This window comes from Tachyglossus aculeatus, chromosome 17, assembly GCF_015852505.1.
Source record: "Tachyglossus aculeatus isolate mTacAcu1 chromosome 17, mTacAcu1.pri, whole genome shotgun sequence".
NCBI lineage: Eukaryota > Metazoa > Chordata > Mammalia > Monotremata > Tachyglossidae > Tachyglossus > Tachyglossus aculeatus.
The window spans coordinates 14,097,416-14,118,523 of NC_052082.1; the positions used below are offsets into that span (position 1 = coordinate 14,097,416).

General features: G+C 45.4%; 1 protein-coding gene across 1 annotated transcript in view; it reads right to left on the minus strand.

Annotated features, from left to right (window-relative positions):
* GPBP1 (GC-rich promoter binding protein 1) overlaps window positions 1-21,108 on the minus strand; it is a 73,147-nt gene that overhangs the window by 18,624 nt on the left and 33,415 nt on the right. Inside the window, exon 3 of the mRNA XM_038759114.1 lies at window positions 15,894-16,013. Within this exon, the coding sequence (XP_038615042.1) occupies window positions 15,894-15,956 (63 nt within the window). The 5' untranslated portion in view covers window positions 15,957-16,013. The remainder of the gene's footprint in view (window positions 1-15,893; window positions 16,014-21,108) is intronic.

The following is a 21,108-nucleotide window of genomic DNA, read 5'->3' on the forward strand; positions in this document are numbered from 1 at the left end:
GGCAGTATCACACACGAAATTATTTTTTCCTTTCTTTTTCACCTTTAGAGTATCAGGATCACCTAAGAAATTTTAACAAATCCTACACATGGGTGGAAAACCCATGTCACTCAACAAAATAGACATCCAACATATAGTAAGTATTACATCATTCAGGTAGAAAAACTTGGGAAAATTTTTAAAACTTGTCCACTAGCAACATGAACTGTCAAACTACAGACTAATATTGCCATTTTAAAGGGAAAATTAATTTAAATTTTCTTGGTAAATTGGATAAGCATGGCGTTTACCTCAGAAAAATTTATGATATTTTTTAACATTCAGCTTTTGAAAAGTGCCACAAACACAAAAGACATCAAATTTTTGAAGCAATTGTGTTCATTTTCCGCTCAAACTTCTCACATGGCTGAAAGAACTGTTAAGGATGTGCCCCCAAACCAACAAATTGAATTCAATAAAGCTCAACTTATTTTGAGGCAGCTCCACAGAAAAACCCTGAATGCGTGGAAGTAGACTTCCTCATTCCAAAAAGTGAATCCCAGCAAGCAAGAAGTTTCTTCTTGCTCTAGATATAACATATGATCATTAATATAGTTTGTGGTTCTAGGAAAAGATAGTGCTTCTCCCCATCATAGCTATCTGTTCTCTTTCTGTGGAGACTTCTCTGACTTTCAGTATCGTTTTTCCCGTTTTCCTACCTCTCTCATGCCTCTTATCCCTGTGGCTTCTCTTTCTGGATTCCTTCCCTTTATAACTATGTCTTCTACTGCCTGATCTCATCCCCCCTCTCCATGTCTGCCCCAGCTTTGTAGCTACAAGACAGATGAGTTTATATATTGCTAGATGAGTTTTCCCCCATTAAACCCCGAAACAGATTCCCAACCCACAACTCTGGCTATACTGCAGGAGTATAACTACTCCTGCTCTTGGTTTAGTATGTACGAGAAAGTTTGAGGTAAAATGCGTACGCTACCAAAGCCACCTCATTTTTACTAAGGAAAGTCTTAATGGGAGTCACACAATTTGAAGAGGCTCCAGAGGCAAAGGGAAGATCTTTCCCCAATCCAAAGAAATGAATAATAAAAGCCAATAATTACCCACCAAATTACGTCTTTTTAAAAGCTGAAAAACCCAAACTTGAGAATAAGGAATTTGCTCGGTAGCGAGAAGCTACTGGAACTTCTACAGAGCGAACTGACCAGTTATGGCAAGTTCGGGGGCAAAGAGGGGACTGGGATTTGAGGAGGAGGAGGAATGAGAACTAGGAGCGGATGGGTTTCAACGAGCTGACATCATCAGCATCATCATCAATCGTATTTATTGAGCGCTTACTATGTGCAGAGCACTGTACTAAGCGCTTGGGAAGTACAAATTGGCAACACATAGAGACAGTCCCTACCCAACAGTGGGCTCACAGTCTAAAAGGGGGAGACAGAGAACAAAACCAAACATACTAACAAAATAAAATAAATAAATAAATAGATAAAATAAAATAAATAAGTAGAATAGATATGTATTCATATCATATAGATATGCTCCAGCTTGCTCCAGTGCGTGGACACCATGAACTTTCTCCAGATTGGCAAAAGGCTGTCCTTTGAAGCTGTCCCTATCCTTGAATTTCAGCAGTTAATTGTCATCTTTGCGTGTTTTCAGCCGATTGTGCTTTGCTGTTGTTTTTGCTACCAAAGTGTCTAGTCGGGAAAACCCCAGAATGGAGCGACTTAGTCTTAGGAGCTTTTACTTGATGGCCAGCCTTACTTCAATCCAAAAATTAGACCAGGGGTTTTACTTTAGTCATAAACAAGATGCGTTGAAAATCACCTCAGGGCCGGGGAGCAAATCCACGCTTGTCTGACGGTTGCAGTTTTTCTGTCTGTTTTTCTGCCAAGATGGTGCCATTTTGGACCTTTCCTGAGACCCGAGATGGGCAAGTCAGGGGTCTAAGCTCAAAAGGTTGTGGAGGTGATCGCCCCCATCCACCGACTGGAATGGGCATCTGTGTGAGTGACAAGCAGCCAAGGAAAGTCACTGCCATGGCAATAAGGTGGTGCTGCTGCTGGTAATCTCGGCCTCAACGCCCACCACGGCTGAGGAACTCACTGCCTGCCCCTGGGGAAAGTGCTGTGTGCCACAGGTCAGGCACAAGAAACATCTCTGTGCACCTTTGGACTCCTTTCACCTCCAGCTGACCAAAACGTCTGGCAATTGCAGCCTCGCCTCCCTAGCCCGCCTTCAGCCCCTCTCCACCACGGCTGAAGAACTCTCGCCTGGCCCCGGCACGCTTTGTGCACCAGCCATCCTGCATCCCGGGGAACTGGCGGTGGCTCCCCGCTGCACCATTGACGATGCTCTGTTCCACCCTGCTTTCCACCACCCTGGGAGGGTGCTGGGAGAGGAGAACCACACCTGCAGCACGAGGCCTCCCTCAAACCTCGGGAAGCGAGAGGCTTTGGTAGCCACTGCTGTGGCTACGGGTATATTGTGGACTTTAAATCACGAAGAGTCTAAAATTCTGCTCCTACAGCCACAGCTTCCTACTTAGTTTTTTCGTATCGTGTACCTTATGCGGTATTAATGTATTTCTGTCCCATTGCTCCCAATGTGTCTCTATTCATAGATTATGAGTCCCTCAGGGAACCGGGTCCATGTCTAGCACTTGTATACTCTTTCCCAGTGCTTAATATAGTGCCCTGCACACAATAAGTGCTCAATCAATCAATCAATCAATCGTATTTATTGAGCGCTTACTGCGCACAGAACACTGTACTAAGCGCTTGGGAAGTACAAGTTGGCAACGTATAGAGACGGTCCCTACCCAACACTGGGCTCTCAGTCTAGATTATCAATTAATGGCATTTATTAAGCACTTACTGTGTGCAGGGCGCTAAACTAAATGCTTGGGAGAGTACAATTCAAGAGTTAGTAGCCACGTTCTCTGCCCACAAACTTGCAGACTAGAAGTCTAGTAGTTATAGTCTACAGTCTAATAGTAGTAGTATTATTACTACTACCACTTCTAACATGGAAAATGGGTTGCAAGAGAACGGTGCCAGAGACAAGGAGCCTGATGAGGAGGGATTTCTAGGAGTCCATTTCAGAGAATTTTAGCAGTCCATTTCAGAGATTATGAGGATTTGGTGTGGTGGTGTTTGTTAAGCACTTACTATGTGCCAAGCAGTTGAGGGAAAGGGACAATAATGCAGTGGCTTTGAAGGGGAAAAATGACAGATTTTGGCAGGAGCCAGGGTGGAAAAACAGTTTGAAACCAAAGTTTCTTGCTTAAATTTGAAAAGCTTAAATTTCTTGTCTATGTGTTCGGGGGTTGTTCACATAAGACTATTTTGAAGGAAAAACAAATTTTTCTCTGCTGGTGCTGTTCCTTTGGGTTGCAATAAAATGTCCCTGTTATATTCTATGAAGTGAGTTTGGGGATCAGACTGTGAGTATAGAAGTCAAGCGTAGTAATCAGACAGATGGGTGCCAATTAACAACCGTGACGCCAACAGTGAATCTGAAGAGATGGCAATAACAAATTAATAATCTTAATATGCCTTTCACCGATGTGGATGAGAGACTAATTACCCAATTGCCTTGCGAGACGATGGTTACCCTACCAACATGGGCTTTGTGCCCAAATGTAATGAAGTCACCACTACAGGTAGTCATGAAGTGACTTATTCTGATCTGTCATCTAAAGCATAAATATACCTACGCCAGATACTGGTCCAAAATCACTTGTAAACACTTCTGATTCGACTTCTAACAGTCCAAACTGCTGATGTTACTGAAGTTTATTAAAAAAAATAAAAATAAAAATGGCCATGCCAGATCAGATTATCCCCTTCTTAGGACACCACTGCTGAACAGCACCAAGGATACTCCCCCTAAGAGGAACAAACCACTTTTCCTTGTCCTCACTCTGCCTCTCTAGTTTTCTATTCTTTGAGAAGCAGCGTGGCCTAACGGATAGAGCACAGGCCTGGAAATCAGAAGCACTTGGATTCTAATCTTGGCTCCGCCACTTATCTGCTGTGTGACCTTGGGCAAGTCACTTCACTTCTCTGTGCCTCAGTTATCTCATCTGTAAAATGGCGTTTAAGCCTGTGGGCCCCAGCACTTAGCACAGTGCCTGGCACATAGTAAGCGCTTAACAAATAACATTTTAAAAAGTCATTCCTCTAGTGATTTCAGAGCCTAAAGTATTTTAGCAATCAGATTTCCCAAGGTCTGTCTCTCTTGTCCAAAGCAAGCTCTGAAGTTATCTATGGAGTTCTGGCCCTCTGATGGCAATGGAATGAGTGATGACAATACGTCCTGACCTACACCTTTGGATAACCACTTCCTGCTGCTACCTTATCCAAGATGACAGTTGTTCCTATCTATTTCTCTTTTCCAGCCATCCCTTCTGTTCCCTGAGTCTGCCGCCCAAGTATTCCAGATAAAATTTCTCCAAAGGACTAGATGTAGATGTTAAGGCACTACCGCTTTCATCACCTCAGATCTCAGAAACACGTAGGATCCAGATTGAATTGGGAACTTTGCTATCCTCCCTACCTCCCAATTTACAGATATCACCCTAAGGACACAGCTTGTCTTTACCACCCCTGGCTAGGTGTGGCTGATGGGAACAGTCAGGGCAAAGAGAAACGCCTGGCCCTCCTAATTTGGAGATTCCTGAGGGTGCTTTTCAAAATGCCTCCCAGATGGCACTTCCCAATAAATGATCTTCGCCCCAGGTCACACTGTCCCAAGTATAACCTCAGCATATTTGCACTTTCAGTGACTGGAAACACTTCTGCCATGCTTTATGTGCTTTACTATTTAAGGACTTATTTATTCATCTACCCATTCTTCCATTGTCTTTTTCCTTCTACTGGTAAACTATTTTGTGTATCTCCCCCACTAGACTGCAAGCTCCTAGAAGGCAAAGGTAATAATAATAATAATAATAATAATAATAATAATGGCATTTGTTAAGCGCTTACTATGTGCAAAGCACTGTTCTAAGCACTGGGGGGGATACAGGGTGATCAGGTTGTCCCGCTTGAGGATCACAGGCTTAATCCCCATTTTACAGATGAGGTAACTGAGGCACAGAGACACACAGCTGACAAGTGGCAGAGTCGGGATTAGAACCCATGACCTCTGACACCCAAGCCCAGGCTCTTTCCACTGAGCCACACTGCTTCTCATGTCTTTAGGAGGAACTGACTATACTCTCTATTGCACTCTCTCTAGCATGTAATACGGTTCTCTGGGAGTAGTTAGGACTCCAAAACTATTGATGGATCGGTTTGCTTAATAAGTTACTCCGAGATTTACACCTCTAACCGACATGCAGTTTAAACGTTTGCCACATGATGGGGCTCAAACTCTATTCACCTTTTTTCGTACTTGGCCAGAAAATGAATCATCTTCGCTTTCCTCAAATTTTCATACCAAGCCCCTCCACCCCGCCAAAACTGGAAGTTTGGCGCGATTTCAGTGCTTTCTAAAGGAGTGAATAAGCCCAACACATCTTAGAAATGCTGAGGCTCGTACCCAAGCTATTCTTTACCTATTGCCTCCTGTGGCTACTGTTTAGCACTGTGCTGATTTATTTCTGCCGCAGAGAGTGGCCCACAGGATGGGACTCAGCCAGCAGGCAAGAGCACCAAAGGCTGCTTGACCCCAAGACTGGCCCCTGGGTTTGGAGTATTATTATAATGGTATTTGCTAAGCACTTACTGTAAGCCCACTGTTGGGTAGAGACTGTCTCTAGAAGTTGCCAACTTGTCCTTCCCAAGCACTTAGTACAGCGCTCTGCACACAGTAAGCGCTCAATAAATACAATTGATTGATTGATTGATTGCAAAGCACCGTTCTAAGCACTGGGGAGGTTACAAGGTGATCAGGTTGTCCCACGGGGGTGTCACAGTTTTAATCCCCATTTTACAGATGAGGGAACTGAGGCATGGAGAAGTTAAGTGACTTGCCCAAAGTCACACAGCTGACAGTTGGCAGAGCTGGGATTTGAACCCATGACCTCTGACTCCAAAGCCCATGCTCTTTCCACTGAGCCATGCTGCTTCTTGCACTGGGGGACCTTCTCCCCGCAACACAGGTGTTCTCCCCAGGATCCTGATGGGCTTGGGAATGTCTTCTAGATGTCTTCAAGTGGGCTCATATACTCCACTAGAATTAAAAGGCAATGGAGCCACCCCATTTTAGCCCAGACCCTTTGGAACATCTGAGGTTCAGAGGGGATCCTGAGGAGGAACCCAAGGTCCCCGCAAGCTGCCACACAGACTCCAGAACGAGCCAGAGCCAGCAAACTCAATGTTGTGACATCAGCTCTTTTGCTAGAAGTTGGGAGGCGAGGAAGAAAAGGAAGAGCGGAGAAGAAGGCGCTCAGAGAAAGAGGCAGGCATGGATAGCCTGCCAGAAATGAAGCAAATCTGGCAGTGTTTTCAGAACGCAGAGAGAACTGAAAGAAAAGGGGACCGAAAATAATAATAATGGTATTTGTTAAGTGCTATGTACCTAGCTGTTCTAAGGTCTGGGACAGGTACAAGGTAATCAGGTTGTCCCATGCGGGGCTCACAGTCTTAATCCCCATTTTACAGATGAGGGAACTGAGGCCCAGAAAAGTTAAATTGCTTGCCCAAGGTCACACAGCAGACAAGTGGTAGAGCCGGGATTAGAACCCACATCCTCAGACTCCCAAGCCTGTGCTCTTTCCACTAAGCCACGCTGTTTCTCTACACTTCAGGACCCCCGGCCAAATCAAACTCAGATACACTAAGATTCAAGAGCCTCAACACTAAGCAGTGCTCTGCCACGAGAATTATTTCTACTGCTCATTTTTAACTGAAGTCTCGGCAACACACACAAATGGTCCTCTTTTCTTCATATTGTTTATACTGAAGAAATAATTTAATAAGCACCTTCCGGACAGATTCAATCTCTACTAAAATACAAAATGATGTTTTTCCTGGAAACAAAGTGCAATTAAAAAGAACCATGGGGTAATGTTTTGGGCACTCGAAAGACGCCATGGCGAGATGTTCAGGTGATGAAAGAAATGAAATGACCCGAATCGCATTTGGGATTAAAGGAACCAAAGAAAAAAGTAAAAGCACTTGGCAAGCATATCTTCTTCATGCTCCTGATGAGTTCAGGAGGAAGTCTGAAAGCACTGATCTTACTTCATGCAGCTCGGAAAATCAAATAACTTTCCCAAGATCACACGGGGACAGTGAAAAGAATCCAAGACCAGTTGAATTTCCAACCACATGGCTAGACCCTCTCTCTCACTCTAACGGGCACAACAGTTGCCAGTGGATGAACACAAACATCAGAATGGAGTCACAATCACACCAGACCACAAGCTGATCTTCGGTCCTTGCTGCTTTTCAAAAAGCCAAGCAATGGTATCTGTTGAGTGTTTACTGTGTGGTGAGCACCGTATTAGGTACTTAGGATTTACTACAGACTGTAAACTAGACTAGCAATTCTGTTATAGTGCTTAGAACAGTGCTGTGGCTTCAAAAATATATAACTGACTGATTCGTATACATACAACAGAGTTAATAGACAGGATCACTTCTCTAAAGGATTTTACAATCTGGAAAAAATGTAAGACATTTTTAACCACTTTATTATTTTTAAAGTTTTCCTAAATGCTGCCTATTTTACTACATAAATTCTCTGTCACTTTCCTTGGGATGGAGAAGGTGAGGCTGACTGTTCTGAATCAAAAAACCGCTTCCCCCTCTTGTAGGAGGGAGGCTGGAAGTTGTATGAAACCCCTGCTTCATTCCACACCAGTCAGTCTGGCAAGCAGGGAGCTTCTGAAGCAGCACATGTCTACCCTATGAGATGGTAGGATTAAGTTTCTTGAAAATGTGCCAGCACCTTGGGGTGTGCTTCCTCGTGGACTTACAGGCTATAAATTACTACGTGTTCCAGAAACTCTAGGAGAGTAGTATGAAATGAATTCCTTTATGTGTGCTGTACTCTGACAAACATCACTAAATTATGGCTTAATCTTCTTAGAGTAATTCAAAGCATAACTGTAAATAAGCTGCAATATAATAATAATAATGATGGTATTTGCCAAGCACTGTTCTAAGTGCTGGCATAGATACAAGGTTATCAGGTTGTCCCACTTGGGGCTCAATCTTGATCCCCATTTTACAGACGAGGTAACGGAGGCAGAGAAGTTAAGTGACTTGCCCAAAGCCACATGGCTGACAAGTGGCAGAGCGGGATTAGAACTCACGACCTCTAACTCCCAAGCCTGTGCTCTTTCCACTAAGCCATGCTGCTTTTCTAATATATAAGGTTATGAAGCTTTGCCGAAAACACAACAATAGAAGTTTGTTCTGCTGTGCTAGTGGTTGCTCAACTTCAGCAAAGAATCTGTCCAATTTCAGATGAACAGCAACCGCTGCCTTTCCTAAAGTACTTTTAGCAGGACAACTCCTGTACACCTTTGCACATCTCCCTAAACTCCTCTCTCCATTAGGGTCCTCTGTTCCAATTACATTTACAGATTTATCTACTTTCTCAAAAATTGATGTGAGACGTTTTAATCCCAAAATCTGGGCTGGCAGGAGGGAGGCACTATTATCCTCATCTATTTTGTCACTGCAATTATGCTCTGAATTACTGAACTGTCACTGACTGACGATTCCTCTGAAGGAGATGCGATTAACTCATCGACCTCTGCATTGTCCACTGCTAAATCAAGCTGCCTCCCCAGTTTAAAACGTTCTTCAGCCTTTAGCACAGGAGCCTATATCCAGGTGAACAACTGATTGAGGCAGTCGATATTCCCAAGCTAGTCTCCCCCAGAGAAGGAGTCTGTGTGAACACACTGAAAGGAAGCATTTAGAGAATAGGAAGTATTTAGGGAATCTTAAAATAATAATTAAAATGGTCAGAAATCTCTCTTACATGTTTTCCCACAGTTTATAAGATGTTTGAAGGAAGGGATCCTGTCTACTAATTCTCTTGTACGTATTCTAATCAGTCAGTTGCATTTGTTGAGCACTTACTGTGTGCAGAGCACTGTTCAGTGCTTAGAACAGTGTTTTGCACATTGTAAGTGCTTAATAAATGCCATTATTATTATTATTATTATTCTAAGCACCTGGGAAAGTACAATATAATAGAGTTGCTATTCTAGTTTACAGTCTGTAGCAAATCCTATGTACCTAATACAGTGCTCTCCACACAATCAGAGTGCGGTGCGTGTGGAGTTGGGTTTGGGGCTTGGTCCTAGATGGTGCAATGCCACTATTCAGTTAAGGACCCATCCAAATTTGCAGGAGGACCTCAGGAGAGCATACATTCTCTTGCCTACGGCTTGTTTGGGATCCCTTCTGAGGCAAGCTGGAGAGGGAGAGAGAGAGGAGAGGGAGAGGGAGGAGAGGGAGAGGGGGGAGAGGGAGGAGAGGGAGGAGAGGGAGGAGAGGGAGGAGAGGGAGGAGAGGGAGGAGAGGGAGGAGAGGGAGGAGAGGGAGGAGAGGGAGGAGAGGGAGGAGAGGGAGGAGAGGGAGGAGAGGGAGGAGAGGGAGGAGAGGGAGGAGAGGGAGAGGAACTACTGTTGGGCTCCGAGGAGCTACTGGCTTTGGTCGCTGATCAGGCTACATCAAATCCGAGAGTGGGGATAATGAGCAACTTGGGGGGAATTCAAAAACCAAACTCCTCACCCACCGCACTCCGTTGAGAGCACTGTATTGGGTACTTAGGATTTTTTATGGACTGTAAACTAAACTAGCAACTCTGTTATAGCGCATTCTCCCAAGTGCTAAGAGCAGTAAGTGCTAAGCATACAATAAGTGCTCAATAGATACAACTGACTGACTAGAATACGTACAATAGAGTTAGTAGACAGGATCTATGCCAGACCAGGTCTAAGGGCCCACCTAGCAAGCACCACAGAAATATTCTGGGAGAGAAACAGGTGTGAGTTCTTAGAGATCCACCTTGTCCAGGGGACCCTGCCCACTGTGATGGGACCCCCCCCCACCACCCAAACCTAATTCATTTTTGCTGGGGAGGCGGTAGGAACTGGAGGTGTAAGAAAGGCTTCCTCCTTGCTCTCCATGAGGAAAATAGGGAAGAGTCCTAGGATGTGGTCGGCAGTGGGAACTGGATTTTGCATCTGCATTCTCGGGACACAAGAAGACCCATCTAAAGGAACGGGGGTTGGCATCCCTGGGTCTCTTCCCATTGCTAGGTATTATGCACAATATGCACTGAGAAATACAGAATTTAATAATCTGCAAACATATAAATCACACTCTCGTCCTTGACCGTCACGCCATCCTTCCCTCGTTCACACTGTTCCCTGCCTTGGAATTCTTCCCCCGCTCACGCCGGACAGACCACAGCTCCAGTTTCATTGCTTGTTTTTAAAGGATTGGGGGAGGGTGTGGAGTGGAAAGAGTAAAGAAGGTACAACAGCACAGGAAAAAAATAGCCTATCCAAAACTGAAGGCCTCAAAAGGTCAGATAAGGCACTTTCCTTACATTTGGAACGTAAAGGGATGTGAAATACTGAAATGGGCCGGGTGCAAGTGGAAGAAGCAGAAGTTTCAGAAATTTTTTGCCCTGCGTTTTTCATTCTTTCTCCGTGCTTTTCCCTCTTTTTTTCTTCCAGTTCCTCCAATTTTTCACCTCCCCTCAATGCTCTTCTCCCTGCCACTCTATTATTTGACTGGAAAGTATATTATTCGGGGAAAAAGCCAGACCTGCAATAAGTGTCCCTGAATTCTGCTGGCAGCAGAATCCTGGCCCTTTTCACCCAGTCATGCCCTCTCTAGAGCTTAAAGCTTACTGAACCTTCTCTGCCACATTTTCTGATCTTGCAGAGAGTGGAAAAACCTCAACAGAAGGGCTAGGAGTAGGGAGCTTGGGACCAAAATAAATGGGAATTGCCTCCACAGTTTAAGCACCCTGGTCCTGAGGGTTCACATGGAGGTGGAAACCTAAATAACCCTCCCCTGGTGCTATCTTCCAAGGAAGGGATTGTGTATCCCGTACCTCCTAAATGCCCGGCTTGGCATTGCCGCCCAAGGGGATCTGGGTCCTCTTTGCTTCCTGAGTTGCTGAAATGGGTGGCTTGTTCCTGGGATAGCTTGTCGACCTCCCGCAACTAGATTAGACCTGGATGAGGCTTGGCACTTGCAGGATGTGAATTCTGACGGGTCTTCGGCAGCTCCCACCCCCGAGAGGGCTTGCACCCCGCAACCCAGGTCGAGGCACTAGGGAGGACCGTGGCCAGCGCGGCCCAGGGGGCCGGTGGTTCACTAGGTGCCCTCTCCACGACCAGGCCTCCTGCAACCCAGGAAGCAGCACAGTCAAGTGGGGTTGCTCAGTTACGGCTGTCGCCCTCGGGGGTGACAATTCGATCGCCGATCGATTGCAAGGGGTCACGGCACATTCATCGTATCTCAAGGCGGGGCATCTATCATCATCATCATCATCAATAGTATTTATTGAGCGCTTACTATGTGCAGAGCACTGTACTAAGCGCTTGGGAAGTACAAATTGGCAACATATAGAGACAGTCCCTACCCAACAGTGGGCTCACAGTCTAAAAGGGGGAGACGGAGAACAAAACCAAACATACTAACAAAATAAAATAGAATAGATATGTACAAGTAAAATAAATAGAGTAATAAATATGTACAAACATATATACATATATACAGGTGCTGTGGGGAAGGGAAGGAGGTAAGATGGGGGGGATGGAGAGGGGGACGAGGGGGAGGGGGAGAGGAAGGAAGGGGCTCAGTCTGGGAAGGCCTCTTGGAGGAGGTGAGCTCTCAGTAGGGCCTTGAAGGGAGGAAGAGAGCGAGCTTGGCGGATGGGCAGAGGGAGGGCATTCCAGGCCCGGGGGATGACGTGGGCCGGGGGTCGATGGCGGGACAGGCGAGAACGAGGGACGGTGAGGAGATTAGCGGCAGAGGAGAGGAGGGTGCGGGCTGGGCTGGAGAAGGACAGAAGGGAGGTGAGGTAGGAGGGGGCGAGGTGATGGACAGCCTTGAAGCCCAGGGTGAGGAGTTTCTGCCTGATGCGCAGATTGATTGGTAGCCACTGGAGATTTTTGAGGAGGGGAGTAATATGCCCAGAGCGTTTCTGGACAAAGATAATCCGGGCAACAGCATGAAGTATGGACTGAAGTGGAGAGAGACACGAGGATGGGAGATCAGAGAGAAGGCTGATGCAGTAGTCCAGACGGGACAGGATGAGAGCTTGAATGAGCAGGGTAGCGGTTGGGATGGAGAGGAGAGGGCGGATCTTGGCAATGTTGCGGAGCTGAGACCGGCAGGTTTTGGTGACAGCTTGGATGTGAGGCATCTACTGACACCAACTAAGCGAGCACCGCCCGGTTTTTTTCTACGTGAATTATGAAACGTTTTCCTTAGTGGTCACCTTCCCAACAAGTGTGCAAGCTACAGAGATATGGGTTACATGTATAGAGAAGCGGCACGGCATCGTGGATAGAGCACGGGCCAGGAGTCAGAAGGTCATGGGACCTAATCCCACCTCGGCCACTTGTCTGCTTTGTGACCCTGGGGAAGTCACTTCACTTCTCTGTGCCTCACTTACCTCAATCTGTAAAAAGGGGATTGAGATTGTGAGCCCCATATGGGACAGGGCTTGTGTCCAACCCCACTGGCTTGCACGCACCCCAATGCTTAGTTCAATGGTTGGTACATAGTAAGCGCTTGACAAATACCATTATTACTATTATATACATAAGGGAGGTAGCATAGAGAGAGCTAAAGTTCCTCATAATTCAAAACATCTTAAGTGGAGGAATGTACATATTTAGCCCTCTGGTTAATAAATGCATTATAACGGGACTAAGTATGAAAGAATTTGGCAAATTTGATTAGTCTTCTTTGTATGAATTTCACAAATGAGATACACAGTCTAAAAATATCTAACGAGTTAAATTACATAGGTCCCAGTGTGTGTTACGTGTATGTGACTGAACTGTTCATGTTCTATTATGGTGCTGCGTATAGATGAATTTCATTAAGCACGCTGATCATGACTAGCTAATCCCATGGTTAAAGATCAGATATTTAATTGTAGGACCATAATTAATACCCGGAGTCCCAAAACGTACTGTAAATTGTGGGTTTTGTTCCAAAATAAAGATAACCTTCTGGATCAGAATTCAAACCAGAAAGTATAAAACCTCGAGGTTAATGGGTGTGTTTAACAAATTTGCAAGTCTATCACATATGAAATGAATATACCATCAATGTGGCACAGGGGTCGGGGGAAGGGAGGGTACGGTTTCAAGGGGAGGTGGCTGCAGGATTAAAATAGGCAGGCTCTATCAGTTGGCTGACTGCCGGGGTGGGAAAAATTCTGTCTCACGGAACCTCAGGCAGGATCCAGATCGTGTCTGGTTCACCCCCTTGTATTGATTTGGTGGCTTCACGCTTTCATAGGACAACCTATCTTCCTGCTGTGATTTGGCACTAGACAGAACAGTGGGGCCACTCACTCTTCTTTGAATCGTACAGGGTGATGAGAAAACTCAAAGGGGAAAGGTGCCCCGGTCCACAAATCATGCGAAGCCACTGCTGTGTTCACAAGGGACAAATAGGAAGGTATTTCTTAATGGATGGGAAAAAAAAACTCAAATTGTAGCCAAGCAAGCAGCCCTGGGCAAATACCCAGAGCTCCAAGATTTTCTGGCATGAAATACTATTTTAAGAGGGACATATGAAATGCCATTACTGGGATAGGTCGATGGTCCACCCAACCCAACATTCTGTCTCTTTTATTTTATGGTATTTCATTCATTCATTCAATCGTACTTATTGAGCGCTTACTGTGTGCAGAGCACTGTACTAAGCACTTGGGAAGTACAAGTTTGCAACATATAGAGACGGTCCTACCCAACAGCAGGCTCACAGTCTAGAAGGGGGAGACAGACTACAAAACAAAACATATAAACCAAATAAAATAAATAGAATAAATATGTACAAGTAAAATAAATAATAGAGTAATAAATATTTACAAACATATATATATATATATATATACAGGTGCTGTGGGGAGGAGAAGGACGTAAGGCGGAGGATGGGGGGAGTATGGGGAGAGGAAGGAGGGGGCTCAGTCTGGGAAGGCCTCCTGGAGGAGGTGAGCTCTCAGTAGGGCTTTGAAGGGAGGAAGAGAGCCAGCTTGGTGGATTTGCGGAGGGACTTGTTAAGTGCTTACTATGTGCCAGGTACTATGTTCTAAGCGCTGGGGCAGATGCAAGCTAATGGGGTTGGACACGGTTCATGTCCCACAGGAGGTTCACAGTCTTCATCCTCATTTTACAGATGAGTTACCTGAGGCCCAGAGAAGTTGACTGGCTTGCCCAAGGTCTCAGAAAAGACAAGTGGCGGGGTTGGAATTAAAACCCAGGTCCTCGGACACCCAGGCCCGTGTTCTATCGCTGCTACCCACTGCTAACAGTGATAAAAGAATGCCTGGAGGAACAAGCCCTCTTTGACATCGATCCTAATGTTCGGTAATGGCTCATCAACCATTCTTAACTTTTCCCTCTACAGCCCTGACTTTTGCTTTCACAACTCATAATGGGCCCTCCTTCAGGAATTTAGCCAAATTCCACCTTGAACTCTACATTTGGCTTGGCTACGTGACCCTAATTCAACTAACATCATACTTCATTTGAGCTTGGCCAGGGAGAGCTGACGAGGAGAAACTCAGCTGGGAATTTCCTTTTCACAGTCTAGCCACAGACAGCAACAACATGGGGTACAAATGACAAGCAATGATTGTCAGAAGTCTGCTTTCCCAAAAAAAAACTTGGGCAATTTAAGAGAGATGACGATGAGAATAAATTTAGTATGCAGTACGTAGGGTCTGTAGCATTAAAGAGGCATTTTAAGATGAAAAACCCCACTCTCACCAAACTGGAAGGATCCTGAAAGCCTGTTCACATAATTCATTTTTTTAGAGCTATCCTCAAACTTAAAAGAAGACAAGATGGCATATTCTGTTCTGTCCAACTGAACACATCCTTTTGCTGGAATTACCTCATCACTGCCACATCTTGGAGCATATAGAAGGCAGGAGTGTTGGGTCCTTTCCGACAGAAGGAGGAAGTGAAATGCGGTCCACCACTGGGAACCCAGAAGTAGCCTTGGGAGGGAAGGGCAAGGCTACCTACCCAGCCAGAGAAAATCTTGCCACATGAGCCAGGAGAGAGTCTAGAAATGATCCCCAGACCAGAGCTGAAGCAAACCTCATTCCACGGTGACCTCTTTCCCCCAAAAGTACCCTCTCTGTACCAGTTCCAAGTGCACAATGTTTGGACATGCTTCTCTCCATGGTGAATCTCTCAATTCCCTTCAATTATTTCATTCAATTGTATTTATTCAATAGTATTTATTGAGCGCTTACTGTGGGCAGAGCACTGTACTAACTGCTTGGAAAGTACAAGCTGGCAACAGAAAGAGACAATCCCTACCCAACAACAAGACACACACAAAACTATCCCGCATTACCACTTTCAACCATTTTCCACAACTATTACTGCATTATCGGAAGCAGAAAGGAAAATGCCTACAGGAAAAAAAAAGCCAAAGGGGAAGCCAAATAAAAAAAAAAAACAACCCCAATCAAAATAACAACCCCCTGAAAACAGAGAAGCTTTGGTTATTTTGGAGGTGGAAAGCACAAAACCTGGCACTGTCACTTGAGGTAAGAAGCAACCCAATATATCCCAGATCGAATGAAGAGGATTTCAAACTGAGTTGTCTTTTAATTAAATACCTTTTGGCCCAATTAGGGAGTCTTCTTCAGAAGGAGATAGCTGGGGTTCCTTTATAGGACTACAGAAAGGATAGAGGAAAGAGTACCTTTGTTGATGATGGTGGAGTAGGAAAATTAAGCCAGGCTGGAGCAAAGTCATGCTGCGCCATTTAGGTCCAGTCTCTCCAACTCGGGGAAACAAGGCTTCAACACCTCATGGCAAGTCCCTGTCATTTAGAAAAGGAAGGCGTTATAATTGAGACTTGTAACTCTCGGCCAGAAGTTATCATACGCTCTGTCATAACCTCCCTTTCAATTATTACCGCCAATGAAAATCATTTATCGGGGCTCCTTACACATTTTAATATCTATCAATCCTATCGAACACCTGTTCAAGATAAATGAAAGCAGAGCAAATAAGTAAATGCTTTAAATATCATGGGTTTCACAAATCCAAAGTGACTTAATTGTTTTTAAAACACTTTCAGCTTTAGGAACACGTATTACCAAAATCCCATTTGCCACGTGCAACTCATCAGATAATCCTATATGTTCTCCAAACCGGCCCGCGTAACCTAATTAACCCAAGAGGAAAAATAATGATCATAGCTCTGTCCACCGCTAAGCAAAGTGACTACCTTTAATTCGATCCTCTCCTAGAAAACAGGTCACCTATTAAAAACTAAGGATGCCGTTTTAAGTTGCTTTTAAGAAAATAAAATGTATGGTTATTAGCATCACTTGGGAAAATCTTTTGTCAAAAAAATATCCCTTCCATCACCCCATGTAGTTGGCAGCTCTGGTGATCCACCGAGAAGCTGAGGAACAGGTATTCTCCCACAGAGGGAATCCATGAGTCAAGGAGTGGGAGAGGCTGCTTCGGGCTGATGGGCGTATTCCCATTTAGGTGCAGACCAAGAGCCTATTAAAGACTCTGCTTAGCAAAGTTAAGAGGGATGGAGAGAGGGAGAGGGAGGAAGGGAGGCGGAGAAAGAAGGAAAGGAGGGAAGGAGGGAAGGAAATGAAAGACTCAGCTTAGCAAAGTTAAGAGGGATGGAGAGAGGGAGAGGGAGGAAGGGAGGCGGAGAAAGAAGGAAAGGAGGGAAGGAGGGAAGGAAATGAAAGACAGCTTAGCAAAGTTAAGAGGGATGGAGAGAGGGAGAGGGAGGAAGGGAGGCGGAGAAAGAAGGAAAGGAGGGAAGGAAATGAAAGACTCTGCTTAGCAAAGTTAAGAGGGATGGAGGGAGGAAGGAGGGAGGAAGAGACGGAGGGAGGGAAGGAAAGGATGGAGGAAGAAAGGGAGGTGGAGAAGAAGGAAGGGAAGGAGGGAGGAAGGGAGGTGGAGAAGAAGGAAGGGAAGGAGGGAGCAAGGGAAGGAAAGGAAATCACTAAAGCTGTTTAGTGATTCTGGCAAGGTCAGGTAATAGAGGTAGGGAGAGGGAGGAGGCGGCAACTCCCCCACCCATCACCCAAAGCTTATCGGACTCCCACCACTGATGGACTAGGTAATCCCTTTCCTGGAAACCTCACATTGAGGGAAGGGAGGGGGCAGGGGGGTCCTCAGCACTGCACAAATTCCCATATTCCCTGGGTGCCAGGCATCCGATGCCTTCAAGAGAAAGGAGAGGCCTCCTGGGCCTTCCCAGGGAGATTGGCCTTAAAGAGACGTTTTCCTACAGCTTAGCTGGGCCAGATAATAGCTGGAGAAGTATTAGTTATGATTCACTCCCTCAGTGTGGTAGACAGAAAACCAAAGTACAACTGCTTGGCATAAGGGTGAGCCCCTTAGGCGGGAAAACCCTACATTACACTGACAATGAAGTTCTTCAGGACTCTCGTCTGAACTGCCTAAAGCAATCTATTCTCTGGTCTTCCAGTGATGATCACATGATGCAATTAGCCGGCTGAGAAAATTCCCTTGGCCAAAAATATATAATTATATTATCTTTCGCACGAGATGACTAAACCCACTATAGCTGTCCTCGGTATCTGAGGAAGATTCTACTGACAGTGAAATTCACTTATGAGTATGTGACCAAAAAGGCCAAAATGAAAACAGAAACTGCGGAAGCCACGGTCCCAGCCACAGTGGACCCACAGAAAGGCTGTCCCTTGTTGCTTTTAATGGTATTTGTTAAGAGCACTGTATTAAGTAGTGGGATAGACTCAAATTAATCAAGTTGGACGCATTCCCTGTCCCACATAGGGCTCAAAGTCTTAATCCCCATTTTACAGATGAGGTCGCTGAGGCCCAGAGAATTGAAGTGACTTGCCTAAAGTCACCCAGCGGACAAGTGGCAGTGCTGGAATTAGAACCCCGGTCCTTCTTACTCCCAGGCCCGGGCTCTAACCACTAGGCCTTGCTGCTTCTCTTGTGACGGAGCAGCTAAACAGTACGTCCAACACGGCATCGTATTAGGTGGTGTATATTAGAATTCTTGTGGCCTACTTGGCAAATAAAATCTAAGCAGAATCATTAAGGCGTAAGCACAATCCCCTCCCGGGGCTCTAACGTGCAAGGACAATGGTCGACCCTGGCGGGGGTCATGCCAGACCAGAGAAGAGAGACCAGGGCAGAGGCCTAGGCAGGAAAGAGGAAGTGACACTGAAGAAAACAGGAACGGTTTTACAGGTGGAGAAGGTGGAAGCAGGAGTGCAGATGGAATCAGCAGGAGGACTTGCCTGACCCTGGTGGGGGGCACAATAAAAAGCCTGCCAATGCCCGAAAATCCCGGAGAGCCGGGCCAGGAACCCAGGTGACCGACAGCACAAGCTGAACACCTGCTGCCATGGAGATATCAGGAATTCTGGTGAGGGGGTAGAGGGAAACACCCCAAAAACACATTTTTTGATGGCATGTCTCAGGACCAAGAGCCTATTAAAGACTCTGCTTAGCAAAGTTAAGAGGGATGGAGAGAGGGAGAGAGAGGAAGGGAGGTGGAGAAAGGAGGAAAGGAGGGAAGGAAATGAAAGACTCGCTTAGCAAAGTTAAGAGGGATGGAGGAAGGAGGGAGGAAGAGAGAGGGAGGGAGGGAAGGAAAGGATGGAGGGAGAAAGGGAGGTGGAGAAGAAGGAAGGGAAGGTCAATTTAAAATACTACCCATTTTAAGGTTTGTTCCTATCCACCTTTCAGGCTACAGTGCTGGGTTTCACAGCCCTGATAGTCACTAGAGATCTGTGCCTTGGGCCAAGGATTGAAATGCTAAAAATAATTTTCTGTATTATGACGACATCGTGCATGGCTGATCAGTAATATTTTGACTAGGGTTTAAGAATACACAAACTCCGCTCTTCCTGGACAATGAGGTACATTAACATAAAACTTCCTTACATTTAAGTTTCACAGTGGATTAAAGCAATTCAAGTGTTTACAAAAAAAAAATAACAAATATACTGATGTTAACACAGATTTGCTTTGCTTCTGTCCAGCGGCTGGAATTTTGCACAGAAAAACCTACCTAGAGTTCCCAGGCCTAACTCCCCTTAGCCTAGTATTAACTAGGTCCGTTAACTACAAATTAACCCCAACCCACTTTCAGTTCGGGTCTGCCTTATTTCAGATCCACGACAGATTTAAATGCTATGGTCCTCGGCTGGGTTCCGCTCACAAAGGTTCTACCTCTCGCAAGATAGTTCCACAATCAATCGTATTTATTGAGCACTTACTGTGTGGAGAGCACTGTACTAAGCGCTTGGGAGAGGACAATATAACACACATATTGCCTGCCCACAACGAGCTTACAGTCGAGAGGGGAGACAGATATTGATATAAACACAGATACGGGGATGGGAGGGGAGAATGAATAGAGAGCAAGTCAGGGTAATGCAAGAGGGAGTCAAAGGAAAGGAGGGCTTACCAAAATGCAAATTAACTATGTAAATTTAAAAGGCGAAACAGTTCTGCTCCAGCCAATATTCTAAGCCGGTAGAATCAGACCAGAATTAGCCAGTTTCTTAAAAGTCTCACAGGACAATTTATCCCAATTTGATGAGGGATGGAGGGGGAATTTCTTGCTTGTGGATGCACAAGAATTCAGCAAGGACACTTACTGTACACAGGAAGAAATTCTGTTCAGTCTGGAGGGGGAAACGGCAATTCTGTTCAACAGCTTACAAAACCTTGAGTGTCACCCCAACGGGCCATCCAACCCGATATCTGGTCTCTAAATAGGCACCACAACGGGATGCTTGGAGGCAGCAGCTATGGATGTCCTCCGGTTAGGGATGAACCATCCAATACCCCTAACATTTCTTCTAAAATAACATAGTAAGTGCCACCGTATGGCTCGCAGATGTGAGTCTGTATCTCCTCCTGTTCCGGCGAGGCCTCTCTTCAGATTTCTGTAGTGTTCACTAGTGATGGGGCCAGTATTGGGCCCCACTAGGCCTGAGATTAGGATGAGCTAGGTTGGGTCTTGCTGGGCCTCAGGTTTCCGGTCCCTGGAAGGCGGTTATCCAACGTTTAACAGACATTCATCGACTCCACCCCCAGATCCACTGATCCGACATCGACACAACACCGAGATGCCTAAGATTGTAAAAAAATACGCAATACTGTGGGGTCGGGGTGGGTATCAGTGCCCTCACATAGTATATTTTCCTGGATTCCATGAGAACTTGGAATGTCAGATCCTCCAAGCGGCACGAACCTCCCTGAGGGCAGGAATCATGTTCGCCTAATCTGCTGAACTCTCCCAAGCATTTAATTAGCACAGTGCTCTTCACACAGGAAGGAATCAGTGAATACCATTAAGAAAACATGAAAACCTCTGGAAAAAATAAAGAAGATATACAGAATGGGGAAGTCCTCATCAACCATAACAACAGCTGGTCAAACTGGAGTCTCTGAAACAAGGGAAAAATTCCTAAATTCACTCAGAAGACTACACAGAAACCTTCTTGGAATATTAACAGGTTAAATGCTCTTGCTACTCCGAATAAAACAGTGAAGTGCCAGAAATAGGCTCATAATATGGAAAGCTACTTTAAGTCCTACATTGGAAAAATTTATAACATTTAGTCCAACAGCCACCAAACCTCTGCATGACTACCACCATATTTCCTGAGAAATACTACAGCAGTAGTTCAAACAGAACCCCACAAAATGTGCATCCCATGGATATATCTTACACTGTTTGTTGATGGACTTCAACATACCTACTCTGAGTCTTGACGTTGTGTCTTTCCTTACGCCCTCAAACCCTGAGGCCTCCCCCATATTTCTAGTCCTCTCCTGTCCCACATGCCCGGATTATTTGTTGTTGTTTGAACTTTAGTCAGAGCCCAAGCTACTACTGTTGATATGCATGTAAAGCTATAGAC